The sequence below is a fragment of the Electrona antarctica genome, assembly GCF_951216825.1.
Source record: "Electrona antarctica genome assembly, chromosome: 13".
In the NCBI taxonomy this organism is placed as follows: domain Eukaryota; kingdom Metazoa; phylum Chordata; class Actinopteri; order Myctophiformes; family Myctophidae; genus Electrona; species Electrona antarctica.
Window position 1 is genome coordinate 28,862,036 of NC_136794.1, and position 27,295 is coordinate 28,889,330.

General features: G+C 44.4%; 1 protein-coding gene across 6 annotated transcripts in view; it reads left to right on the plus strand.

Annotated features, from left to right (window-relative positions):
- Positions 1 to 16,516, plus strand: part of gtdc1 (glycosyltransferase-like domain containing 1) — a 59,292-nt gene extending 42,776 nt beyond the window's left edge. For 5 of the 6 annotated variants that reach the window (XM_079518063.1, XM_079518061.1, XM_079518062.1 and 2 more), the window contains exons 8-12: positions 6,114 to 6,223; positions 9,110 to 9,254; positions 14,534 to 14,604; positions 15,152 to 15,243; positions 15,387 to 16,516. In XM_079518063.1, coding sequence (XP_079374189.1) covers positions 6,114 to 6,223; positions 9,110 to 9,254; positions 14,534 to 14,604; positions 15,152 to 15,243; positions 15,387 to 15,572 — 604 coding nt within the window. In that variant the 3' untranslated portion in view covers positions 15,573 to 16,516. The remainder of the gene's footprint in view (positions 1 to 6,113; positions 6,224 to 9,109; positions 9,255 to 14,533; positions 14,605 to 15,151; positions 15,244 to 15,386) is intronic. The other variant, XM_079518064.1, reaches the window with a different exon arrangement.
- The last annotated feature ends 10,779 nt before the right edge of the window (positions 16,517 to 27,295 follow it).

Below are 27,295 nucleotides of genomic sequence, written 5' to 3' on the forward strand. Positions count from 1 at the left end.
CCGGGATGAAAGTGGTAAAGCATTGAGACACGTTGGGTGTATAAGTGCAGATACCAATGTTCAAATAATGGCTAATATATCAGCCAGAACATTACATCGGTCTAGCTGGCTGTAGCACTCAGACCATGTGACGCAAGAAAAGTCCCCATTTGATCTAATGATAATACATTCCTGGGGCAGGACGCGGTCGGAGTGACTCGCTGGTTTCTCTGTGCAGGGTGATATACATTCTGACTGTTCAGTGAAAGTGTTACGTAATCAAAAATATGTCCGCTAATGTGGAGGACATGATATTGATACGGCTTTTATAGTGAATCACACTTAAAGCGAACAGGGAACTGAACCCATTGCACTTGTTCGTATGCTCTCCAGTGCACCATTCTGGTCCGCTATTACAACCATAAGTATCCTCTGTTTAATTCACTAGCATATAGCCCACATTTACTCAGTTTCAAAGCTGCATTTGTACTGTAATGTCAAGAGTTTTCACGCTCTACGGTTCCCACATGGTTTAGTTTTTTTACGGCATGTGAAATGTTGCCTTTTTGAACGCACAGCGTACGCCTTTCCTCTCGCACGGTCATAGCGGAGCAGACTGTCACAATCTCCCCTCAACAAGCCTCTTCTTTGTCTTTCAAGTGTCCCCTTAATTAGGGCTTCAGTCGTTGGGTTTCCTGGTGATGGGGCTCGTTTCACATTGTGCATTGGAGTAAATAGTATTTGAATTTTAAAACGCACCTCTTGGGTGCAACATAAAGGGGAATATTTAATCACTGATCTCTAAATGAGAGGATCTTATTTTCTTTTGGGTTGGTATGTTATGCATATTAATGAGGCTTCTCTGGTTATCCACGGAAGATAGCTACTTTTTTCTCTCTCTCCACTTGATAATTTTCTTTTTCTTTTCTCACATTTCCCTCTTCTCCTTTCCTTCACTTTCTCACATGGGTTTCATCTGCATGCATCTTCGAGGTCACCGGGGTGATGGGAGCATCGCAAAGGAGGAGAGGGGGGGGGGGAGAGAGAGAGGGAGGGAGGGAGGGAGGGAGGGAGGGAGAGAGAGAGAGAGAGAGAGAGAGAGAGAGAGAGAGAGAGAGAGAGAGAGAGAGAGAGAGAGAGAGAGAGAGAGAGAGAGAGAGAGAGAGAGAGAGAGAGAGAGAGAGAGAGAGAGAGAGAGAGAGAGAGAGAGCACAAACCACTCAGGGGTATTACTATAAGACTTTCATAAGCAAAGAAATCAGTGTCATACTGTACTGTAATGTACTGTACTAGATCGGAGAAAACATCGGTACTCTGACTTCACGTTTACCGTGCGAGGGCTTTTCACGTTCACTTTGGATTCAAGAACATCTTTTATCATTTAAAAACATATATTAAAGTATTTATTTTTAACCACACGTTCATGTGATTAAAATCATTTTCATTTTCTGCTATATTTCTGCTATTTTTGGTAGAATGTACGCCCCAGAATAGGAAGGTCCCTATTCTGGGGCGTACATTCTGCCAAAAATAGCAGATCCACAAGTCGCACAGTGTGTAGCAACGCCAAGACATTTGGTGTAGAGTTGGACTAGAGGGGGCCTGGTAGTACATGAGGAATGAAGTACATAGGGTTTTAAGTGGTTAAAATTAGTCTTTTATTTCATTTTTCGGTGACCTTGGCTTTAGCTCTGAATGCGATTAGTCTCTGCTCATGTCTTAACATTTGGTTCTGTGTACACATTAAAAATCCCTTCATGTATCCGTTTGCAACTCTTGTACCAAAACGTAACCAGGCACAGGTCCACTTGGTTATACGTTTCTACAGCGTACATTTTGTTCTCACTGCATCGACTTATATTTTCAGGGTCAAGTCAGTCCCACTTGACATCCGCACACAGCACCTGATGTCCCCCTCCAACCCCTCCTCCTCCTCCCCCTTGCTCTCTCTCTCTCTCTCTCTCTCTCTCTCTCTCTCTCTCCACATACACCCCCCCCCCCCCCCCCCACCTCCCCCATGCGCCCTGAGCGGCATTGAACTACGCTCTCTACCTTTTCAGATTAGAGAGAGAGGAGAGCGGAGAGGAAGCAACCTCTATTTGCCTTAGCTGCAGATTAGCGGGGGCATCGCACAGCAGCGCCGGGCGGGGATGATTATGGGAAGATGATGCCACATAGCTTTTGTTTGTCACTCACCCACTAATCAGTGGGCTGACAGCTCAGACTGGGTTTGACTGTCGCTGGGGGTTAACGGTCCTCATTAAAAGATCTAGGTCATCAGTAGGGAGCCTGGGCCCTAGCACAACCATCCAGGGGAGGTGTGTGTGTGTGTGTGTGTGTGTGTGTGTGTGTGTGTGTGTGTGTGTGTGTGTGTGTGTGTGTGTGTGTGTGTGTGTGTGTGTGTGTGTGTGTGTGTGTGTGTGTGTGTGTGTGTGTGTGTGTGTGTGTGTGTGTGTGTGTGTGTGTGTGTGTGTGTGTGTGTGTGTGTGTGTGGCGCGCACGCGCGTGCATGCTTTGGAGAAACGGGGCTCTCTGGTGTTCTCGCCAGACATCTGTCTCTGTGTGTATACTGTATATACGGTCTGTATTTGGACATGTATAATCTATCCTTGAGTTTATATGCCCATTAGTGCACACGGCGATATTACATGAAGTGTGTGCCGTTATACAGTATCTATCTACACCGTGTGTGTGTGTGTGTGTGTGCGCGCGCACATGTGCACGTGTGCATGCACACCAAATGAGGGGTCGCTCAGGAGCCTCTCCCTGACAGTCATATCCCACACATTAATTAACACTCATTTTTTTCCTGCAGAGGGTGGGGGGGGGGGGGGGGGGGGGGGGGGGGTTCCGTTATCAAGCGTTTCATTCGCTCATTGTCCTCCCCTGTATCAGTAATGGGGGAATAGGGATTCATGCCTCGTGTAAGGAGTTAAAAAGGCTAGGAAATAAGGGAATTAGCTTCTTATCCACAGGGGAAAGCCAGTGAATGTGAGCGGTGGAAATGAGAATAAATAAGCCTCCCTCTAATGCCTCACCTAAGGAGATCCCACTGAGGTGCTGGCATGCTGCTGTGGCGCAACAAGGAAAGAAGGGCGCCTTCTTTTGTCCAATTCTTTGAGCTTCGCAGAGACTTGTTTGACCTTCACGCACTTCGACTTTGCTTCAGACGAAAATATGAAGATGTTTCTTCCCCCCCCCCCCCCCGCCCCCCCCTGCTTTCTATCACAATGAGATTTCACAAAGACAGCGTGGGCTAATTGGCCTACCTTAAGGAGAGGGGGGGATGTTGATGCGTGATGTTTCTATTGTCATGTCGGGACCACCGACGAAATGGGAGCGAGACGAGAGAGGAGAGCGACGACAAGGAAGTAGACGAAAGATGAGGTCTGAGGCAGCAGTAAAAGCAGGCTCGGAATAGGCACAGAGAAATTCACCACCATTTGATTTTGAGTCGTGGAACCTTGTTGCACGGGCGGCATTGCTACTCTGTCAGCCCCGGGGCATTGTTGAACCATCAACTGTCACACGATGGGAGCAAAGAAAGGAAGAAAATAACTCCTGCTTTTCTCAGGCAGAGCCCATCCAATTACAGCACTATTGACAAGTCCCAGTCCACCAGCCACAGCACTGACCGCTCATCCTCGCACATTTTGTTTTATAGCTAATGACAGTATGATAAGATGAGATAAACATTTATTGATCCCTGTTGGGTATAATTTAGGTGTTGTAGCAGCAACAGGAGTTGTGATTATACACTATAGGTCCATAGTGGATGTATAGAGATGTATAAAATAACTCAACGTAAAAGTCTGACACTTGCCATAATGCACTGATTCTAACTGACTTAACACATGTACATTATGTCTATAAACATAAGTATAAATGTACAATATGTGACCATATATGCATATATGCATCTATTGCCGATGCATATTATGATGACTGGATATTATTATAATATGTAGACAGACTATCAGCTGTGAATATGACTGTTATATGAATAGTGTCAACTGGCCTTCAACAGTGAGTGTCTGGATAATTCACGTTCTTCTATCAGCAGTGAATAATGGATACAGTATACCATACAATACAATCTATATGATCCAACAGTTCTTATATCCTTAACCACATTCAACCTGGCATCCCTATTTTGGCCATGGCATTGTAGGCATTTTTTTTAATTCACTTTGAAAGAAAACGTCCTTATGCACACCTACGAGGGACAGGCGCGTCGGAGAAATTAACTGGAACAGTAGGTCCTGCACACTGTCTTCACTTACAGAAGTTTATTTACGTAACGTTTCGGTCGGTCAGACCTTCATTGGGCATTTAAAAACAAATTTCCTTTAATATCTACAAGCTCACAACATGTCACAATGCATCGCGTTGTGAGCTTGTAAATCTATTTCACACTATCTCCGCCATCTGTCATCGTTCGATAGTGTACAATCCCCAGTAGTCCGTGTGCAAACCTGCGCCAGTGGCCGTCCATGCAGTCAGTCCCAACAAACAGCAGGTGACAAATCAACAGTCAGGTTTGATCACGGCGCACACAGGGGAGTAAAGGTGCCAGCAGGTGCGATCCGCTAATGTTAATGAACACTCCACACCGGGCTTTTATGTTTTTTTCTCCCCCCCCCCCTCCCCCCTTCTCTTCATCTCAGCCATCGACATTAGCATGGCGGTGAGTGGCAGGCCACTGGGCACGGTGTGACATCTGCTTGGCAGCTGAGCACGGCACCTGCGTGTTAACTAGGTGCTCCTACCTCCCAGGCTAAGCAGCCTCGCATCAAGGATGAGTGGCTGGGTGAGCGGAGCAGAACAGGAGCACAGAGCAGGGATCTCTGGCAGCTTGTTAAATCCTCCCCACCTGGCGCAGCACAACCACACATATCACAGTCAATTGCCCTCTGGGGAGAGCTATGATCTCTTTCTCTCGCTCGCAGTTTGCCGCCGCTTGTACAACCTGGGCTGTCTGCTTTGTGTGTGTGTGCGTGTGTGCACATGTGCGTGTGTGTGCGTGCGTGCTTGCATACTTGTATAGCTATACTTGTGAGGGCCAAATATACCCAGGTATAGTATAATTTCAGTAATAGGCACTGTGTGCAGGACAGTTGCCCCGGTCGTCTCAATAGGCAGTGTGTGCAGGACAGTTGCCCCGGTCGTCTCAATAGGCACTGTGTGCAGGACAGTTGCCCCGGTCGTCTCAATAGATATGCCTTCTTATAATGGTTACAAATTTAAATTTTTTTAGAGTTAGGATTGCAATTGGGAAGGATATTCAGGTTAGGATGAGGTTTTTTATGTTTAGGGCTTGGGGTTTGAGTTATGCCTGATTTGTACGTAGTTGCACGGTGGTGTCGTACACCGGAAATAAGCAAACACTTTGGGCTTTGGAGCATGATCCAGCAAGCAGACCTTATTTTTCTTTGTGGATGCTGGCCTCAGCCCAGCCCCTGGTTTTAGTAGATCTGCATGCTTTATTGTTGTTTTCAATTGTATATTTATAAAATTGCCATCCTGAAATGGTGTGTGTGTGTGTGTAGTACAATTTGCGAAATAGACATTTTTAGGACCATTTTCCTCGACGTCAAAAAGAGAAATGGTTGTTTTGTGGTTAAAGATTTGGAGAATTAGGCTTACAATTTGGAAAAGCCTAATTCATGCTTGATCTAAAAGCTCAATTTGTGGCTTTTTTCCCAGCAATTTTCTAAATGTTGTCCCCACAAGTACAGTAATACAAGTGTGTGTGTGTGTGTGTGTGTGTGTGTGTGTGTGTGTGTGTGTGTGTGTGTGTGTGTGTGTGTGTGTGTGTGTGTGTGTGTGTGTGTGTGTGTGTGTGTGTGTGTGTGTGTGTGTGTGTGTGTGTGTGTGTGTGTGTGTGTGTGTGTGTGTGTGTGTGTGTGTGTGTGTGTGTGTGTGTGTGTGTGTGTGTGTGTCCACGTCCACGTCTGAATAAATCAGAGAGGTGAGTTGGGCCAGGAGTGTTGTAAGTCCTGGCCCAAGTCTGTCGCTCTAGGCGTCCCAGCTCTGCTCCTATTTGCGTATTAATGTCTCTGTAACTGTATGTGTGTGTGTGTATACAAGAGGCATCAAAAGAGCCAGGATTGTGTTTGTGTTTGGGATTGAAGGGAACACGATAAAGACCCCGAGCTGTTCTTCAAGACGCTGCTGAAGCTAAAAGAGAGAGGCCTGGACTTCCAACTGTCTGTCCTGGGGGAGAGCTTCACCGATGTGCCAGGTGCATACCGCACACACACACACGCACGCACGCACGCACACACACACACGCACACGCACACACATACACACTCTGAGGCTGGCACCCATGCATACACAGACACAGATTTCTCAGAAGATGAGGCTCAGAGCTTACCTTAGTTTGTTGTCGTGCAGAAACCTTGTACCATGGGCATGTGCAATGTGCACTTAACACAATCTACGCCAATCTCAAGATTCCTTGTGTTTGGGTATTAAACCCACCTGTGCCAATCACGAGAATCTCATGTTTCTATCCATTCAGAATATTGACTCTTACTCTATGGAATGAACTTCCCATTGCAATGAACTGCAGACTCACTCCCAATCTCCCACCGTAGTCTGAAAACTCACCTCTTCAGACTCCATCTTAGCCCGTAGCACTTGCCATAGCACTTGCCTCAGGCGTATGCAAAGGCTAAACGTGTGTAATTTATATAGCATTTTATGTAGACACCGCACTCTATAGTATATGCTCATAGCTTCACTGTACAGATATTTTACTGTTAGACAGATGTTAGGTTCTTAGCTTGCTTATGATTCTTGATGACTATTTCTATGTAGGCTATTTGATGTATTACCATGTGTTGTTCTTGCTTACTGTAAATCAGTCTGGATTAAGAGCATCTGCTAAATGCCTAAATTGTACCTCCATATTTCAGCTTTGTGTTTTTTTCTTCTTGTTTCTTTGTTGTAAATTAACGATTTACTACGCCTTACATCACGACCCATTGTGAGCTTGGGGATCTGCTATTTTCAACTGCTTTTTTTAACATTGTGGTTAAGTGGTTAAGTATGTCTGTGGCTTTTATGAATACTGAACCAATGAAAACAAGAGCTTGTGACTAAATGATGACGATATCGTCCCTGTCGGATGGAAACCTCCAAATGTCCAAAACTGTTACTTTTCAGGATTCAAATTCAAAAGTCGCAGATCTACAAAGCCCGAAACACGTCGCTTTGTAGATCTGCTACTTTTGAGCGACACTGTAGTACGATCAAGTAGGACGTTCATTAAAAAAATAAAAGAAATAAACTGTTTTGACATACAAGGTTTCCACCCAACAGCAACCTTACGCCGGGGCTCCACCGGACGCGTTGCGTCTCCGTCGCGTGCGTCAAAAAACGATCCGGGGCAAATTGAATGCAGTCACGCAACGCAACGCGGGCAGTGGAGCCACCCTTCATTGATTAAAAGGGGAACATTCCCTGACGGAGACGCGACGCTGACGCGCCCGGTGGAGCCCCGGTGTTACACGGAGGCAGGTTCCATGGTGACATTCAAAGCAGCAACTAGAGGGAGAGAGAGAAAGAGAAAACTTTGCTGACTTTTCGCTCACCTTTAAGAAGTTGCAACAGCCGATATCATCCTTTTTATTGCAAGTCCCAAGAGGCAGATGTAAATACTCCTTTGGTTTAAAACATTATTGGTTATTAGATTAGATTAAGGGCTAAGGTCATCAGACTGGGCCAGTGCATTTAGCCCTGCGGACACTTTTTAATTGATAAAACACACTCTCCATTTGCGGGCTGATGATGCTATAATGACTTTGGGACACTCACATGTATTTATGGCGCTGTGTTAAGTTAATTAATACACACTCCCCGCCATGGCTGGAAGCAAAGCCGGAGTTACAGGAAACACACTCTCTTATATTGGGATGTAAACTTTTATAGTAGCATAAACAGATGGAAAGGCCGACCGTAAATTTAGTCTCATATTTAGTAATTACCTTTATGATTGCTCGGAAGGCAATCACATTAGGACAATTTTAATCTACTTTGATTTTCTTAATAGGGTCACCGTTATTGATTATTTTCACCCCCTTACCTGTTTTTCCTTCCTTATTATTATGTTTGCAGCCGCATATCATAAACTCAAAGATTACCCTTCAGGCACCCGCGACCCCTATTTGGAAATTAAATGAAGATCTTTTCCTTTTTTGGGTTTTTTTCACAAACCTGGCACGTTTTGGGCTGGTCTGTTGCTGAGTGTGACTCTCTCCTTGTCCACTTCTCTCGCTCCACACACACTCCTGAGCTCATCAGTTCTGTTAGCGCGGACGCAGCAGCATCCCAGGAAGTCATTAGACCATCCTAAATGTCACGGCAGATGGCTTCCCAATGACATGCATTCACTTGCAATTATTTCATGCCTTTTAGTGTCCGTTTAGCCAACCTGGCATCCCTATTTTGGGCATGAGATTATAGGTGAAAATGTCTCATCATTTTTTAATTATAATTTCTTCTTATGTTCATTGTATTGACTGTGTTGCGTAGATAAAATAAAATAAAAGTCAAAAATCCAATAAACTACTAATCACAAGCTCAGAACGCATCGTGATGCGATATGTTGTGAGGTTGTAGTTCAGCAGTTTTTTGCTGACAAACCATACAGGGCTTAACCCATTAGGGTTTCTAAATCAGTAGTTCTCAAACTTCCAAGATTTTTAAAAACGCCGGTGACACATTGTGAGCTTGTACAGCTGCTATTTTTGAATTGCCAACGCTATATCTAAAATGACACGGACGCTTTCCCGGTACTTAAATGGAGTTCTCTCAAACGGAAATCTAATTGGCTCTCCGTTGACGGCCCATTAGCTGTGAGCAGCTCCTGACACGTAGCGCTTGACTTTCATTGGCTCCGACAAAAACGCAGCAAATCTTTGCGGCATTTGAGCCCCTGCAACTGAGTGCATCAGTTGCAGGGGCATACCGTATCAACTCATTCCATCTGATGGCGCCAATCATAAAACGGTAACAAGGACGGCCATTGTACTGTATGTGTGGCATAGACATGGCATCATGTTGTCCCTCTCTCTCTACCCCACATCCACCCCCCACACCCCACACACCCCCCGCGCTCCAGATATCTTTGCCGAGGCCAGAGGATGCTTGGATGACCGCATCTTGCACTGGGGCTTTGTGCCCAGTAAAGAGGACTACCTCAAGGTCCTGTGCCAAGCAGACGTGGTCGTCTCCACCGCCAAGCATGAGTTCTTCGGCGTGGCCATGTGAGTTCACCTCGCATTGTTTTATCATGCATGGCTTTTCATGATCCAAGGTTCAAGGCTGTACTTTATTGTTACATCTCGTGTACAATGTACATGAGAGTAACACTTAGACCTAGACAATGCAGCAGGATAGATAATAACGGTAGAATAATGATAAAAAAAAAGATTTAAAGAATGGAAGAGTGCAAAAGAGAACAAGGAGAGAATAAAATAGATAGATAGAAATAATAGCATCTTCAAATGTACATGTGCTTATAATCTTGGTATATTGTATATTATATACCAGCAGCATTTTTCTTTCTTTTTTCACCCAGTAGCTGCTACCTAATCTTACTACTACTCTACATACTACTCTGTACAACAGAGTAGGTTTAGTTTCATGGCAGTTCGTTCATGTACCTTATTGTAAGTAAAATGTTGTTTTTTTGCAGTCTATTGCCAGTCCCTTTCAGACTGTGTACCTGTTTTCCATGCGGCTTATTGGCTGTTTTATCTCAGGGTGAAAGTAGGATGATGGCTGTATTTGCAATCATTAGGTGGATCTTGTCCATTGCACCTAATGTACCTCCCTGATAGTCAAAACATGACCAGTGTATCCTGACACATCTGGAGAAGTGTTCCTTGAACTTTTATTCAACTGCTCATACCGCAAGTCCGCAACTCCCTTAAACTCTTTAAAAAAAACGTTTAAATTAGCTTGTAAGCGAGAGAAATGCTTACTCACTTGCTTTTTGGATTTTCACTTTATGTAGACAAAAGAAAAAAAGATTATAAAAACATGGCATACTATACTGTACATGCTCATGTATGTGACGCATGTGTGCACCATATGCACACTACATCTGCATGCACGCACATGCACCCGGCCACACACCTGAGAGTGGACACCTCAAGTAGAAAGGGACAGCGAGAGAGAGAGCACGCAGGGCCTTTTCATCTTGAGGCGCACAGACTGGAGCGAGCACGAGGTACGACTCTGAAGAATCACTGATCAGAAGAAAGCCCAACTTCAGTCACCTGTGCTGTTGCATTTGAAGGAAGGGGGGCTTACATCAGAACATCCAGAGCCAAGGTGCACGCTGCAGAAGAGAGGTCTCTGTAGAGCAAAGAGATGTCATCAAACACCTCTTACATGCCTTAATGTATGCTTCGTCCTGTGACCGCGCCGCACACCGAACATAGCTGATCAACAAGCCCACAAGGCGTCGCGTCGGCGACGCCTTGTGGGGTTGTAGATCAGCTATGTTCGGTGCGCGGCGCGGTCGTACGCTGATGTATAAATTGTGGCTTTTTGGACCAGTACTGCTAACTATGCAGCCCCTCAGCCAGTCTACTACAGAACCAGATCTTGCATACAGTACAGACACCGTAGGAGCTGGTGTCTTTTGGGGGGCTTTTGGGGCACTGCTGACATTCATTTGCAGTGGAATACACTACAGCCTAGGCGTTGGAATGTGGGACAGCACGCACGCACTCACGTGCACACACACGCGCACGCACACACAGGAACGTCATAGAGAAAAGTTATATATTGCAAACAAAAATAGCCTGGCCAGCGACCACCTTGACGGCGAGCGGCGAGTAGCAAACAATGGCATAATCTGGCTGTGCGGTTACATACCCGAGCGTGACTAATTGAATTGTAAGATGTTTCCAGTTAAATCGCTTCCTACTTTACATAGCGGGCTTGAGAATTATTTATTTATTTTTGCAGCCCGAAATCGAAAGCATAGTTGCAAAGGCTCCGAGTTCGCAGAAGAAGAAAACAAATGAAACGGGTCAGGAGGAGCAGAGAGATATATAGTTATGCTGTCACTGCTCCGTGTGCGTCTGCGTGTTTACCAGCAGAATGTGTGCGAGGAGGAAGCGTCTAATGGCGGAGAGCAAAACACCGCAGAATGAAACGTCTGCTAATTATGGCAGAGAAAAAGAGTGTCCTTCTGAGTTTGAGGAGGAGCCGTCCCTTAGGGGGAGCCTTCTACAATGATGTTCCTACTTCCTTTGATCCAAAACCAGGGGGAACGGAGAGGCACAGCCCACCCACCACGATCTATTGATAGTAATCTATGTGGTTGCGGTGTGTGTGTGTGTGTGTGTGTGTGTGTGTGTGTGTGTGTGTGTGTGTGTGTGTGTGTGTGTGTGTGTGCGTGTGCGTGTGCATTCATGTATTCTTGTGCACATCCATATGTGTGTTTTTTTTAAACTATGCACACACACGAGAACATAGACATATTCTCGGGTCAGTGCGGGTTTCCCCTGGTGAGTGGTGCTCAGGTGGAGGGAGGGCACTGAGTGCCTCCTCAGCCACACATTGGGTGTTTTCTTCTGCTATTGTGAATAGTTTAACCCATTTAGACCTCAATAGCAGATGTACAAGCTTGTAATAAGCTTAAATACTATATCTGCTGTATTGAGAACCACGTATGTTCTAAACTACTTAAGAAAAAGTTTTCTGACTAAACCCAAGGTTTGAGGTCAGATGTAGAGTTGCTGGCTGTTTCCACATATGCAGATCTAGGTTATGATCCAGTCTTCTCCATGTATGGCTATTCAGGGTCAGATGAGGTCAGTGTCATGATCTTCATATTGGATATGGAGACGGCCATATATAGAGACGGCCATATATGGAGCGTGTCACAAGGTGTGACGGACTGAGGGCCATATAGACTATAGAGCCTGTCACAAGGCATGAGGGACAGACGGACGGTTACATGAATGTCCACATGTAACCAATTGGACACGTACGAACCACCACAATAACATGTGCAATACTGTATGTATTAGGGTTGTCCCGATCCGATCATGTGATTTTCAAATGATCGGATCGGATCGGGAGCAAAAGACATCCCTAGTATCATTATTACCAGTAAGACGCCTGAGGTCGCGTGCACTGGCCATATATGGAGCGTGTCTTGAGTGTGCCTACCAGGTTTGATGAGGTCAGATCAACATATGGAATATTGGAACAGGTCAGCTTCGTATATGGAGATCTAAGGGTGGCAATGGGGGCAGTGTCTTGAGTGTACAGGGTTTGATGAGGGCCCAGGTAGGGCCGGGACTTAATTTCCGGGCCTGTTGAGAACTCAGATTTTCGCCGGCTGCCGGGCGCGGCTGCACAAATAACTTTGGGGCAGGCCTGTCTAGAGTTTAAATGGACAGGTATCAGTCAAAAGGGAGACATCAAAGAGGAAGGATGGATGGGGAATTTCAGAGCAGGTTCTGACATTATATCCATATACTAATATTGATCTCCATATATGGGCTTAATCATCCTGATGATGTCATAGTGATGTCACGAGACCTGGGCACAATATATGGGTGCTTTTCCCATATATGGGGATTTTTAGTGACTGACGGACAAAAGACGCACAATTCCATAGTTTCGGTCGCAATTATATCCATATCATGATATTACACTGGATATTGTCTGTGATTTTGGATATTTTGTGTGTGTTATTACAAAATGTATATATCGGCTCGTGAAAAATCGGTATTGGCAGATACTCAAAATCAAATGATCGGAATCGGATCGGAGCAAGAACAACGTGAACGGGACATCCCTAGTACGTATGATTGAATTTGTGTTTATAAAAATGATACATATATTATATTTCTTTCAATTTGATTGGAGTGGCTAAAGGGAACAGTTAAGGAATTGGACCGTTAAGAGGGAATCTTTGAGGAGCCGGAATGGTTCCCAACCCTCGACCTAGTCCAACAGTAAACAATAAAAGCCCCAGAGAGAGAGAGTGGCTGCAGCATCCTAAATGAGGCGTCCACTCATATTGCCGCCGAACTGAGGTGTCACCAATGTGTTTCATCCTCATTATTGTTGAATTTGGCCTAATCTGATTAATTATGGGCAGGCAGTGTGAGCAGACGCCTATTCATGCCCTGCAGTGATGAAGTAATTTAGCCCAGCAAAATTATCAGCTAATTATATTTGAGATGAAAAGCCTGATAACCATTTGCACGCTTACACATCATGCCAATGGAACGGAACTGACCTTAATAATAGCTTTCATAGATTTCTTTTCTTCTGTCACCGAAAACCAGAGGGCTGCGGTGCAGCCACAACCGCCAAATTAGCTTGATGAGTGTTATTGCTTTACTTTTTGTCACTACACCAGTCATTGAGGAAGCCTGCGGAACACCTTGATTCAGGGCGTTGAAAGCAGAGCCTTGCTCAGCAGACTGTTGGTGTAACTCGAGGTGTAACGTGAGTTTTTGTAACTAATCGGCGGCAATCGGCACAGCTTGCAAAAGGTGGCAGAGCGTGGTGGTGCCAACGGGCTTTCTTTGTCCGTCAATTAAGTCCTGTGAAATGATAGTGCTGGAAATGAATCTGCTGTTTAAATATGCATGTCCTCCTCAGCGTGAAGAATGATGCGCTTAAAGTGATGGGCATGGAGTGAGATTGAAAAGTCATCAAATATTAACGTACCTTGTACAAAATGTTTAAATAGGAGGGCAACTACGGTGGTCGGTGGGGTTCAAATAAGTTCAGTCGAAGGGGAAAAAGTGTATGGTGATTGTGAACTGCGTCATTCTTATTGTTGTTTTTTGAGGGCCGGTAGCTTTGGCTGGCCTTGGCTTTCGGAAATGAATGTCATATGGCAGTCTATGGAATTTTAGAGCACTTTAAACTGAGTAGATCCACGTCTATGGACTTTCTACTGTTTGTTTAGAGCACTTTAAACAAACAGAGTACAGTGTTGTTTGAAGGAGTGAGGCGCCCCTAACTTCACGCAAGTGTGATTTCTATTTTCGGATGTTATTTGACCAGTCTGACTTCTATTTGGCATTGCAGACTCACTAAATTGGATGCCTTAACTAAGTAATGGTCATGACATGTGCTGTTCCACATTGCTGGGAATTGTCCTATGGATGGGCTTCTCCCCTCTGGATTTACTCAGCCAGTCCGTCCAGGATTTCATTTAGTCTGAAACGTTCATGAAAAGAAACCAATGTCAACAATGACACAATGGCCCCCGTTTTGACATGACTGCTCAACCCAGACAATTATTAGCGTCAATTTTGACACAGCTGCTCAACTCAGACAATTATTTAGCGCCGGATAACGTTTTGAGCTTGCTATGTTAGGGACAGAGCGACCGGCCTCGGTCCGTCTAGCTGCCAATGCTAGATGTTTCCCGCAAATGGGTTTCTGATACATCTAGCAGCACACTGCATAACTTAAGGCCAAGGAATTGCACAATGTTTGCATTATGGCTTCTGTGTATGTGTATTACCCGCTATCTTCTTCTAATACAATGCAGGTTGGAAGCTGTCCATTGTGGCTGCTACCCACTTTGTCCCAATGCTTTAGTGTATCCAGAAATATTCCCAGGTAAATCATTTATAATTTGTCGTTGGCATGCCGAACATGGTAGATCTACAAGCTCACAGTAGATCAGCTATTTTTTGCAACGCCGTCGTGCGGCGGCGAATGCGATATATATATAAATAAATCAGTCATGACCTCCCGCTGTGCAAATAAATGATCAAAACTTCCCAGGTCATTTAAATTTGCAAGGATTCCTCTGCCTTTTAAGGTGATATATTCCTGTGAAAAAGTTGCAAGAGAAGCGCCTGCCAATGGATTCCCTTTGCAAATGAACCTTCTTAAGTCCATAACCGGCTCTTCTTTCAATTAGATTTGCATAAATAATGTGAATCTTTAAAAAGAATACGAGTTCAATTATGTAAAACCTGTCCCAGTTCAGTGTAATATGTATTTTTAATTATAAAAGTGAGCAGTACTGTATCTAGCTTCATATGCTTTGAGGTTTTTGTTTCATTTCAGATGTGTGTGTGCTTACGTGTCTTTGCGTGTGTGTGTGTGTGTGTGTGTACACACACGCTTGAATCTCGTTCTTTCTTCTCGCTCCTCAAAGCGGAGTATCTGTACTCTACACCTGAGCAGCTGTGCAAGAGGCTTCAGGGACTATGCAGGAGGCCCGATGTGGCCAGGAGACACCACGTCAAGGTAGCTATAGCATCTCCCGACGTGACAGGCAGAGGATGAAAACATGAATACTGTAGTTCAATCACTCTCCCAATACATGTGGGATTCCTCCTCCGTGTGCTATATACTCCCTCTCCCTCTCTCTCTCTCTCGGCCTCCTCCAGGTCGACACGGCTGCGTTCTCCTGGGCGGCTCTGGGAGGGGGTTTCAAGAGTCTCCTCCTGGCAGACCCGGCGGACCACCAGCGTCCCGCGCAGGAGGAGGTGGGGAGGCAGGCGAGGCAAGGCGAGCAGCAGACAGGCCCCGACTCCGAGGAGTCGCCGCTCGTTCACAAAAGTGGGCACACTTAACTTCTGGTCCATTAGTGGCAGAGAGCGTGATGGATTTAGAGGGCTGTCGGAAAGTCTGCTGCCAGGGGAGCCGTGCCTGGCTGACACGCAGCCACGGGCCACAAACCTGTGGTGGCTTCCCAGACACAGAGACTCGCAGGCACCTCTCCTGCTCCAAAATCAAAGCCAGTCTCCCCCACCTCCCCCTCTACCCCATCCCCCTACCCCCCCCATCCTGGAGACATTGTGTCGGCACCCATAAACGTTCCCCCAATCTTCACGTGTTAGAAGAGAGTCTCTTTTATATTTTGTGTGGTTTTCGAGGGAAAAGGGGGGAGAGCGGGGGTGTTGGGGGTGAACGTGTAAGAGCCTTCATGTTTCCCATAGGCGGTGCCACCACCTCATATCCGGTTGTATCCATTTTTATCCTTTGTGCTAGAAGACGTAAGACGGCTAGAATCCCCCTCGCTCGCCTCCATACCCACCCCTCCTCCCTCTCCACCGCGCCGGCAGAGAGGCAGCCAAATTGTGGCTCGGCGGGCTATATTCTGTGCTGCTCCACCTGGAGTTGCCAGGTTTGGGCCAGAGGCCTTGGCACACGCTACTGTCTCTTGAATGGCCTAAGCAGGCCCTCTCAGGAGGAGGAGAGGCTGCCACACCGACATGAACTTCCAAAATGTCGTCGCTGTCGGGGCAGAAACATCTTCTCTCCATATATGTTGTGGGTTTTTCCTCGCAAAATTAACGCTCTACTTGATCATACTACTACAGCGTCACACAAAAGTAGCAGATCCACAAGCTCGAAACAATCTTGTAGATCTGCTGTTTTTGAATCCTGAAAAGTAACAGTTTTGGACATACCAGTTTTCCACCCGACAAAGACGAAATTCTCTTCATTTTGTAACTGTAATACATTTTGCTGTGATACTTTCTTTTCCACATAATTATAAAGTTTTATGTTTTAAAGAAAAGTTGGTGTATGTCCATATCCTTTGAAGGAGCTAGAGGAAGTGGTGTTTGGAAGTGAATGCACTCTAATCTGTTGCACACAATGGAATGGTAGAGTCTAGTCTATTTCCAGCAGAAAAGGCCTTTGATGTTTTCATTTTGTTTTATTTTTAGCATATGAGTTGGAGAGGGCATCCTGTCCAACCCATCACTCGGGCTCTACCAGCCATGTCAAAGGTGTTCCAACCAAAGACATTTCAATAATCGATTAGCTAGACAAAAAGACTGCCTCTCACACTAGCATTGTGAGGGCGAAAACTACTCCAAGATTAACATTTTTCTGAAGTTTGTAAAGGGGGGGAGGGGGGTTAAACGGCATGATTGTTTGCCTATACCTCAGAAGAAACCTTAGAAGCCTCTAAATCATTTTCTGTGTTTTGCAACCCTCTTTTTTATTTTCCAAGCGCGTTCCCTTAAGTGTTGCTAGCAGCGACCTGAATGCAGTGCCTTTTCATGTCCCCTTGATCTTTTATGGAGTAAACGCAGGCCAAGAAAACAGACTTAGTGAAACACAGGGGCTTATACGGTGGAAGAGGAGGAGGTGAGGAGAGGAGGGAGAGAGAGATTCCAGGAGAAAGATAGAGTCTGAATTAAAAGCCTCCATTATGCACGTGTTTGTGCGTTTCAGGAGGAGAGGAGGGCTAGGCCCAGGATCTGGAGAGGTTCCCATCTTGGTTATTAATGGACTTTGAGGTAACACAGGCCTCGGGGTGGTGCAGCATCAAACTGTCCACCCACACGGCAGAGCGCGACACACGGCTGTGGCCTCGGGCGTCCTTAACCCACAGCCTCCCCATCCCCCCGCCCCTGTGCATTTTATACATTCTCACACATGATAAAAAGGGAAGAGGGGGTGGATTCAGGGGATCTTTTGGGGGTGCTCCCCCCCCCCACACACACATACACACACACACAAACCTTTAGCTTCCAACACAAAGCCTGGGGTTTTGTATGCAACTAATGGGTGAGTAGGTGTTCTGTGTAGTGTGTACACTAGGGGCCCCACAGTGGTACCTGCGGTCTCTATTGACATCATCCGTACCGTACTGTTGCTGTACTGTCAGGTTGTGGGGTAGGTAGAGCAGTACGTGGTTAGAATGGAGATAATTACCTCATTCAGTTAAGTGGGGGTCTTTTGTCAAATCCTCCAGATCATCCTGTGAGGATGAAATGAAGCGTGTTTGTTTTGTGAGGCATGGCAGCCCGCTGGATGACACAAGTTGTTTCTGTTCAGCGTTCAGCGCACAGTGCACACACAGCGCAGCACAGTGTATTCCCCCGTCAAACGGCTGCATTCATAAACTAAAAAAATAATAAAATAAATAATACGAGAAGCGAGGCGCGTTTGTTCCATTGGCGCTGACGTGTCTTACTAGAGGGACTCGTGAATTGGTTCGGATGGCAGATGTGCGTGAAATTGTCGGAGGTAGATATTTGTCACTGCGGAGGGTGAGCTGCGTTTCTGGCAAAGCTGTGCAGAGTTGATTTTGATTAACAATGTGAAACACTGAAGTCACAGAACTTCTGTCTCTGACCAATGTTCTCTTATTTCTCCTGGAGCTCGTCATTGAATATACCAGTGGTCCTTAACGGTGGTCCCCGGCTAAATAATTGATGATATTCTGGAACCAATTGGACCCTTACATGTCTGTAACTCTTACAGGTCCATTTGGTCCCATGTGTGCACTCTCAGAGTTAATAACACTGAGGATTTCTCAGTGGTGTCCCAGAGATAAAAAAAAAAATCAAGTGGGTGTCCGTGGCCTCATGCATATTAAACTGGGGTTCTGTTTTTTACATAATCGTTGCTTTGGGGCAGAAACCTCTATATTTTAACTTTTTTGTGTTTTTTTTGTAAATTAATGCAATACTAGAGTGTCACACAAAAGCATCAAACATAGCAGATGCACAAGCTCGAAACTTGAACTTGTAGATCTGCTACTTTATCTATTTTTGAATTATTTTTTTTGGACATGTGAGGTTTCCACCCGACAGGGATGATATGTTCCTGTCTGTGTGTTATCCGACCTCAACGTGCTCGTTGCTCCATCCAACCGAAACGCTCTCTCACATTCAGCGCTCAGTCCTCAACCAAACGAGAAATGCTACAAATGTCAGTAACGTAGGGGGGGGGGGGGGGAAGCTAAACGGACCCTTAAACATGCCACATCACGGCAGTTTACCGCTAACGCGTGTTCCGTCTGCACAAGTAGGAAAATGGCATCCCGCCGTCCTCCCGCGCTAAACACTGTGAACAATTCTGCCCCGTGGTTATTATTCCCTTCCACCTGGTAGGCAGAGGAGAGAGGCAGCGGCATTAATGCAATTTCCCCTCGCGCTATGCAAAGTGTGTCAGACCCACTCTGCTGCTCACCGATGTTAGCACGGCAGAGAGCCACAGTAGAGAGAGAGACAGACACACACACACACACACACACTATGTAAATCTGGTGCAGTGCTACATGCACTTAGAGTCAACAGACACCGTCGTTGTACAAACATCTTATTAACTGTGATTGTGAATCAAGTCTCAGCAAAAGGTCTCAGTTTGCAGATGAATCTTCCCTCCCAGTGAGGAGCCCAGACCTCAAGGAGCCCAAACCTCACGCCACACAAAGGAGGAGGAGGACGCGCGTCTCGCATTTTGAGTAGTCTCATTGGAAACGTTTGAACGAATCGTTTAAGTCACGACGTTTCAGATTTGTTTCGGGATTAGTGGACATTTGAATGGCTTTGCTTTCCCGCAGCGCCAGCCAGCGCCCCAATGCGTGAGAGACTAACCTCCACTTATGAAAGCGTGAATCACCTCCGAGTGGCACTGATTGGACATCGGGAATCACGGCACAATGGAGGGCCTAATGCTGTTACATCACGGCACGCTGCGTGACAATCTTTTGATTATCCGCATTAATCTTCCATCGATTCCTTTATTCAATATTTATTCCAAGAAGCTGCACCCTCGCTGTGAATTCATTGAGCTATCCCTCTGTATCTGGCAGAGGTGGAAGAAGTACTCATTGTACTCAAGTAAAAGTAGCAATGCCACAATGTGCAAAAACACTTACAACAAGTAAATGCCCAGCATGCCCAACATTAGCCGCAATTTGCAACTCTAGATTTTTTTATAATGGGATGAATCTAGAGTTGCAATACCCTCCATTGACTCCCTACTCATCCAAATTGCGTTTGCGATCTGCTTGTATTAAACAACGTTAAACTCACCAACATTGCAGCTGTAGGCCAAGCTTGAATTATCCTCTTTCAATCTGCCGAGCTTGTTTTTTCATAAAAATCCACCGTAGACATGTTATGAGCTACTTTCTGTCAAGAAATTCTATGCATGTGATTCTTTTTCTAAGTGTTGCAGTTTGGAAGCACTCGTTTTCCTTAACGGGTCGCGCTGCTGCCTCCTGCATTATGTGCAGATTCGAAACGGGTGGTACGCAGGGCCGTTCAGTAACTTAACGACGAGTGCTTCCAAACTCCAGCACTTGGAAAAAGAATCACCTGCACAGAATTTCTTGACAGAAAGTAGCTCATAATATGTCTACGGTGGATTTTTATGAAAAACAAGCTCTGCAGATTGAAAGAGGATAATTCAAGCTTGGCCTAGAGCTGCAATGTTGGTGAGTTTAACGTTGTTTAATACAAGCAGATCGCAAACGCAAATTGGACGAGTAGGGAGTCAATGGAGGGTATTGCAACTCTAGATTCATCCCATTATAAAAAAATCTAGAGTTGCAAATTGCGGCTAGCCCAACATTACTTGAGTTCCGGCGGTAATAATAATCAAAAAATCTAAATATCACATTTCACAATTTTGTGAAAATGTGTCAATCTTTCTAAATCCAATTCTACAAAGCAACTTGTGACTAAAACTGTCATAATTGTGGAGTAAAAAGTACATTTGCCTTGAAGTATACAGTATTGAAAAACTGGACATGCTAAAATTAAATTAAAGTACCTCATTTGAGTAAATGTACTTAGTTTCTACCACTGGTATCTGGCCACCAAGCGATATCCACTGTATACACGGTAAAATCCTCTGTTATATTAACTCTGAGTGTGAGCAAAATGTATACTATCAGAGTTACAAATGGATACATCATGTTTTTGCTGTGTACTGCAAATTTACTGTTCCCATTTATTGTTTTGCTTTAGTACCGCCTTCCCCTGATTTCTGAATCCAAGTACCTAGCCCCTCTATCCGACTACAACATTTTACTAAACCATCGCTAGCATCTGATGCTCAATGAATGTCAACCCACCTCTTTAAAGGACCACTTCACCACTTTTCAACGTATCTTCATATAATTGGTCCTCACTAATGTTCATGATACAATACCACCATTGTTTTCTACTCTGTCTCATAAGAGGGCCTTTGGGCAGTTCAGAAACCCGTCCACCAGTGACATCATCATTAGGCAGAATTTTTTTTAAAACAAGATTTAAAAATATATATATTTAGATTTTGTATTATCGTGAGAACGATTGCTTCCATTTTGGCATTGCAACTTTTCAGGAATAGAAAGCCTGCAGTTTCTATTAGCTTGGATTCCCCATCAACAATGTCACTGGACGGGTTTCTGAATTGCCCACAGCCCTCCCATGAGACTATTTTTTTCCCGGTATTTTTATTTGAATTTATCTTTTTGGATTAATACTTTACAGATCAGCAGGTTTACACAAAGTTTGTCAATATGTTAATAAACATAAGCCCCCCCCCCCCCCCCCCCCATCCATTTTACATTCCTGTGGTAATTCTGCATACCCATATAGGAGAAAGACTGGACTACCACATGGATAGGGCCCACGGGCTGACCACAAAATGGGTCACGTGAGGTCCTGGGTCATAGACAAAAGAACATTGAGTATTGTAGTTATATTGCTTTCAAAATGAATGCAGAACTCTGGTCCCAGTACAATACTATAGTGCATAGAGACTGTACGCATTTATCCTGTTGAGCATAGAAACTCTGAGCACAGAGGGTGTTGAACAGGCGATAAATGATCAAAAACAAAAACAGAAGGCATTTACCCAGAAATAGAAATTAACACATATGGCCAAAAAATGATCTGTACCGAGGCCAAGAGGAAGCCTGCAGATGCTACACTCTCACAGATGATGTACAGATCACGTTGCAGATGTGGACGCCATCATTGTCTAACTGGGTCAGACCGTACCGCATTTGCCTCCGCTTGCCAAGAACCGTGGTCAAGCGAACATTATCAAAATATGTCTGCAGTATAAACTCCAGTTTTTTAGCAGTACCATTTCATGGACCGACACGGAGCAGCCAGCTGTGTGTGACTGTGGAATGAAGCAGTTGTCTCGTTCACTCGAGTGCCGCAGCGTCTGTCAGAGACGCCCCGTGTCGGTCCACTCCACTCCACCCATGGCGCTCCTATCGTCCTAACCCACGGCACTGGTAGTGGCCGTGTGTGCGAGCGGGGCGCCCACAACAGAGCCAGGTCGCGACCCAACGACGCCATAAATGTCCGTAACAATGCCAGTCAGTCTCCCAGTCGCAAAATGCCACCCCACTCATAAAGGTTTTATTGAGAGGTCCATAAACCAGTGAATGTATTAAACCTTTTCATTGGCCTGTTAATACACAATGCTTTGAACAGTGGGGGTGTTGTGTGCGCTGCGTGTGTTTACTGTTAGCCTGGGTGTGCCGTACAGTAGGTGTCCTGTGTGTGTGTTTGTGGAATATTTGATACCTCAGGGCCGTCGGCCGTTGTTTACCTTGAACTTGTAAGTCAAAGCCACTTTCCCGTGTTTAAATGAAAATCTATTTTCTTATTTTTATTTATTTATCTTTGAAGCCCTGATTGTATATTCCTCGCCTATTCTTAATTTAGCTAATTTACTAAGTATCGTTTCCCAGTGCCTCCCAGATGCTGATAAGAACCCACGCATGCTGCTATCTATGTTTTTAACATTTGCTTACTTACTGTATCATTCCCATGGGGTGGATGGGCCCGGTCCATACAGCTTTTGACAACATCGGTATCTGCAATTATGCTGCCGGATCTTTTGCACTTTCGGCCTGCTGTCACCAATATTGGTGTGTCATTATAGGGATATTTTTTCAAACATTGCAGATGTATTAGCTCATTACAACACATCACACAGCAACAAAAACAGAAAAGTAATGGGGCTTATAAAATCAAGCTCAGTTTATGCGTTTATTCTTTTATCCATGAAAAGTTGTTGATTTGTATTGATTTATTACGTTTTGCACCTTTTTTTTCAAAATATCAGTCCAAACATGGTTAATCTGGTGGTCTAGGACTCTAAAATAGTGTGCCATGTGGGCAGGGCTCTATAGTTGTAGGTGCTAACTTGCAGCAGCCTGTGGTCTAAAGTGGACTGAACAGCCTTGGCAGAACCTTACAGCTAGAGACGAGGAGGGGCAGTGGAGCGTGATCCCTTCTCTCTGTTTTGGTGTTACATTTCGAGCCTGTTGTCATCCCCTATTCCTCTCCTCGTGCATACGATCCAGTGAGAATTATTCTCCCCCACCACCCCCCTGTAATTAAAGTCCGTTTCTCCAACCTCCACTCCCCCCCCCCCCCCCCCCCCCCTCCCTTCTTGCCCAGAGGTCAGATAAAGGCAGAGCGGTTCATTCCTTAATGTGTAGGTCGTAGAGATGAGTGCATCATTGTTGCTGGAGGTTGTGAATGACTAGATTGTGGCCCTGAGCCGTGGCGTGTTCACTCATCTTAGCCTCAACAAAGAAAACACACTTCCACATAAACCCCACGAAAACATGGCCCAGTCATTTTCTCCCTCTCATGGCGAAGCCTAATGCAAAATATTTTAAGGATTGAGACGGAGAGGGAGAAAATATGATTCAGCTGCAGCTGGTTTGTTCCACTTAATGATGATATTGTGTAGGCTGAAATGAGAATTCCCTTTTTTGTTAGCAAACTTCCATTTTAGACTATAGAGGAGGGCAGCGAATATAGTTTGTGTGCGTGTGAGAGAGGGAGAGAGTCGGAGAGAGAAAATGTTGAAAAGTAAGAAAAATGTTGGTTTGGGGCCTTTTGAAACTGGTGGATTATCAACAAAGAACAGCTACATTAATTTCACGCATCAGGAGCGAGGCTGGTTCCATCCTCTTGGCTCTGCGTCTGTCTGATTGTAGGCTGAAACAACACCTCCAGCATGGAGCCACCAAACTAAAAGGGAAAAAACACAAAAACAAAGAACGCTGGTCTGGGAAATTTGTTTATGCAAATGTACATGTGTGTGTGTGCACATGTTGGTACGGATAAGGAAAACCAGTAGTTTTCTCATTCCGACATCTGATATGCGATATGCGCGGTCATCAAGAAAACCTGTTGTGCTGCTCTGATTGCCGGATTGAGAAAGGACCGGCAGCGAGCCAAACGATGGCTTTATTAGGCTTCCCATGCGTCTTGTTGCAGATGTGCACGGGTGTCGTAGTCTGCAGTTGTAATTTTGTTAAAAAAAGAAAAGAAAAACATTGTTAATTTGTGGACAGCTTAAAGTTGTTCTAGTTCGCTCGTCGTGTTGAAGTCGGGGTAACGTCATGCACATAGTACATAATAGGCCCATATTTGGAATGAATTACAGGCGTGTGTGTTCACACTCTCACCCCCTGTTGGGAAGAAAGCACTGTCTATTAGAGCACTGTTTCACTGTCTATTAGAGCACTGTTTCACTGTCTATTAGAGCACTGTTTCATTGTCTATTAGAGCACTGTTTCACTGTCTATTAGAGCACTGTTTCACTGTCTATTAGAGCACTGTTTCACTGTCTATTAGAGCACTGTTTCACTGTCTATTAGATCACTGTTTCACTGTATTAGAGCACTGTTTCACTGTCTATTAGAGCACTGTTTCACTGTCTATTAGAGCACTGTTTCACTGTCTATTAGATCACTGTTTCACTGTATTAGAGCACTGTTTCACTGTCTATTAGAGCACTGTTTCACTGTATTAGAGCACTGTTTCACTGTCTATTAGAGCACTGTTTCACTGTCTATTAGAGCACTGTTTCACTGTCTATTAGAGCACTGTTTCACTGTCTATTAGAGCACTGTTTCACTGTATATTAGAGCACTGTTTCACTGTATATTAGAGCACTGTTTCACTGTCTATTAGAGCACTGTTTCACTGTATATTAGAGCACTGTTTCACTGTCTATTAGAGCACTGTTTCACTGTATTAGAGCACTGTTTCACTGTCTATTAGAGCACTGTTTCACTGTCTATTAGAGCACTGTTTCACTGTCTATTAGAGCACTGTTTCACTGTATATTAGAGCACTGTTTCACTGTCTATTAGAGCACTGTTTCACTGTATTAGAGCACTGTTTCACTGTCTATTAGAGCACTGTTTCACTGTCTATTAGAGCACTGTTTCACTGTCTATTAGATCACTGTTTCACTGTCTATTAGAGCACTGTTTCACTGTATTAGAGCACTGTTTCACTGTATTAGAGCACTGTTTCACTGTCTATTAGAGCACTGTTTCACTGTATTAGAGCACTGTTTCACTGTCTATTAGAGCTAGTGGGTTGGGACCCGTGTTTGGGTCGCGGACCAATCCCCTTTTTTGTTTCCTCATTTACAAAATATATATATATATATATATATAATAATCAAAAGATAAAAAACACAACTTTTCATCAATTAAAAACCAATTCCTATAATTATTTCATAAATATGAATAAATAATATAAATAAATGTATTTCCACTAGTTTGGATCCCGGGCAAACAAACATTTTCTTTTTGTTCTTGAGCTAAACAGTTTGGTCTGGCCTATATTTTCTACAATGTAAAATTCGTGGCATTTAACAGATGGTCTTATAGTGTCTTAGACGACTTAGAGTGTCTTACATGGGGAGAAAAAAGCAGAGTAAGCATTAACTCTAGTCAATACATAACAAGGTGAATAGATGGGTGTTTTGGTTGTACATGGCACTCAAAACTGGTATAAATCAGGGCATAACTGTTCTCATGCGTTTATCAAAGAGGCTTAGGCAACAGCCATGCACCTTTGAAGGCTTGTCACGCCAGTCAAAGTTATTCGTACTGGATGACACCACGGTTATGTGTGTGCACTGCACGCCATCAAGAGACCAAAACAAAGACAGAACTGAAAACATACTTATTATGTGAGTAAATGTTTTGATGTGGAAATTTCATTTACCCCATTTTGTAACGTCGACAAGCGCGAGTGGGAAAAAAAACGAAAAAGAAGAAAAAGCCTAACCGCTGTGATAAAGAAACAGCATCAAAGCAGTCAGACTGTCAACCCCGGTATCTCAGGGTTATTTAAAAATGCAACGACTTGAAAGATACATTTTTAAATAAAAGGCCAGCCTCAATTTTCCATGAGCCTTCAGAAGAAGAAGAAGAAGAAGGAAGATGCGCCCCTCCCAGGGGAGCGGAGCATTAAAGGTGCCATAATTAGATGAGTGCGCCCGCCGATTCCACATTAGCTTGTTTTACCGTTGCCATATGGGCCCCGTTTGGAAGCCTCCGTGCCGGTGTTCCCTGATAGGACAAAAGGGAAGGAAAAGGGGAAGGCGAAAAATGAAAGGAGGGAGTTGTCCTCGAGTGACACAGTCATATGCTATCAATATGCTGCCATACTCCTGCTGCAGCTCAGCCTGCGTTGTAATGGAGCCCTGGTGGTTAGAACAACCAGTGTTGCCATTGTGTGAGAGAAACAAGCAACCAGTACTGTACTGCATGGGGAAACAAGTGCAAAAGAAGCGACCATGCCACATGAGAACTTTACAGGCTCACGACGACACATGACGACGCCTTGTGAGCATCTAGATCTCCTATTTTCTAAAAAGATCTTGAAATATAATGTGGAATATTTGGATTTTTTTTTTTTTTTTGAAACATTCTAGTAATGACACAAATGTGGTACGAGGTGCTCCCTGCCATTTTTTTCAGATGGGGGGGTTAGGGGACAAATGTATATTAATTTGGGGGTCCTTGACATGAACATATTTGAGAACCACTGGTTTAAATAATAATTAAAAAGAAATGGAAAACAAGCCCAAATAAGCAACCTCACTTTAGAACGAAGCTCAAAAAAGAAAGAATAAGCCTAATGTTGCTTATAGCAGACATGGCAACACTGGTTAGAACGTGGCAAGCCCACAGCACGGGGACTGCTGCAGGATGCATTCATCTCTTTGAGGCGTGCAACAGTTAATCAAACTAATCAATCTAATTGATTATGAAACATAATCGATTTTAATGAAATAATTGCTTTTCGGAAAATGTTTGAAAAAAATAATCTTGTCATTACAGAGCCATTAACGTCATTAATCAATTCGAATTTTTCCGTGTCAATTCGTGGATTCATGACAAAATTTAAAAAGCATTTTTATAAAACGCGCTTCTTGATTATCCGATTAATCGAAAAAAGTAAACTATAGAATAATCGCTTAATTTCTTAGTTTCGTTTTGATGCCTGATTTTACTGTATATTTTATCCTTTTTTTGTTGCCTTGTTGTAAACTAAGGCATGCAGACGTCCATTTCCATCAGCCTCTCTCTTCCAGAGAGGAACAAAGGAAGGCCTATCCTATCCAGATCCAGAACAGAGTGGTCGACAGTTATTATACGAAATAGCTGCTTGGGAGAGAGAGAGAGAGAGAGAGGCTTGGCTCCCAGACCCAAAACAAACCAGCCACATTCCCATACTGGACTGACTCATGGTTTGGTGCGATCGACACT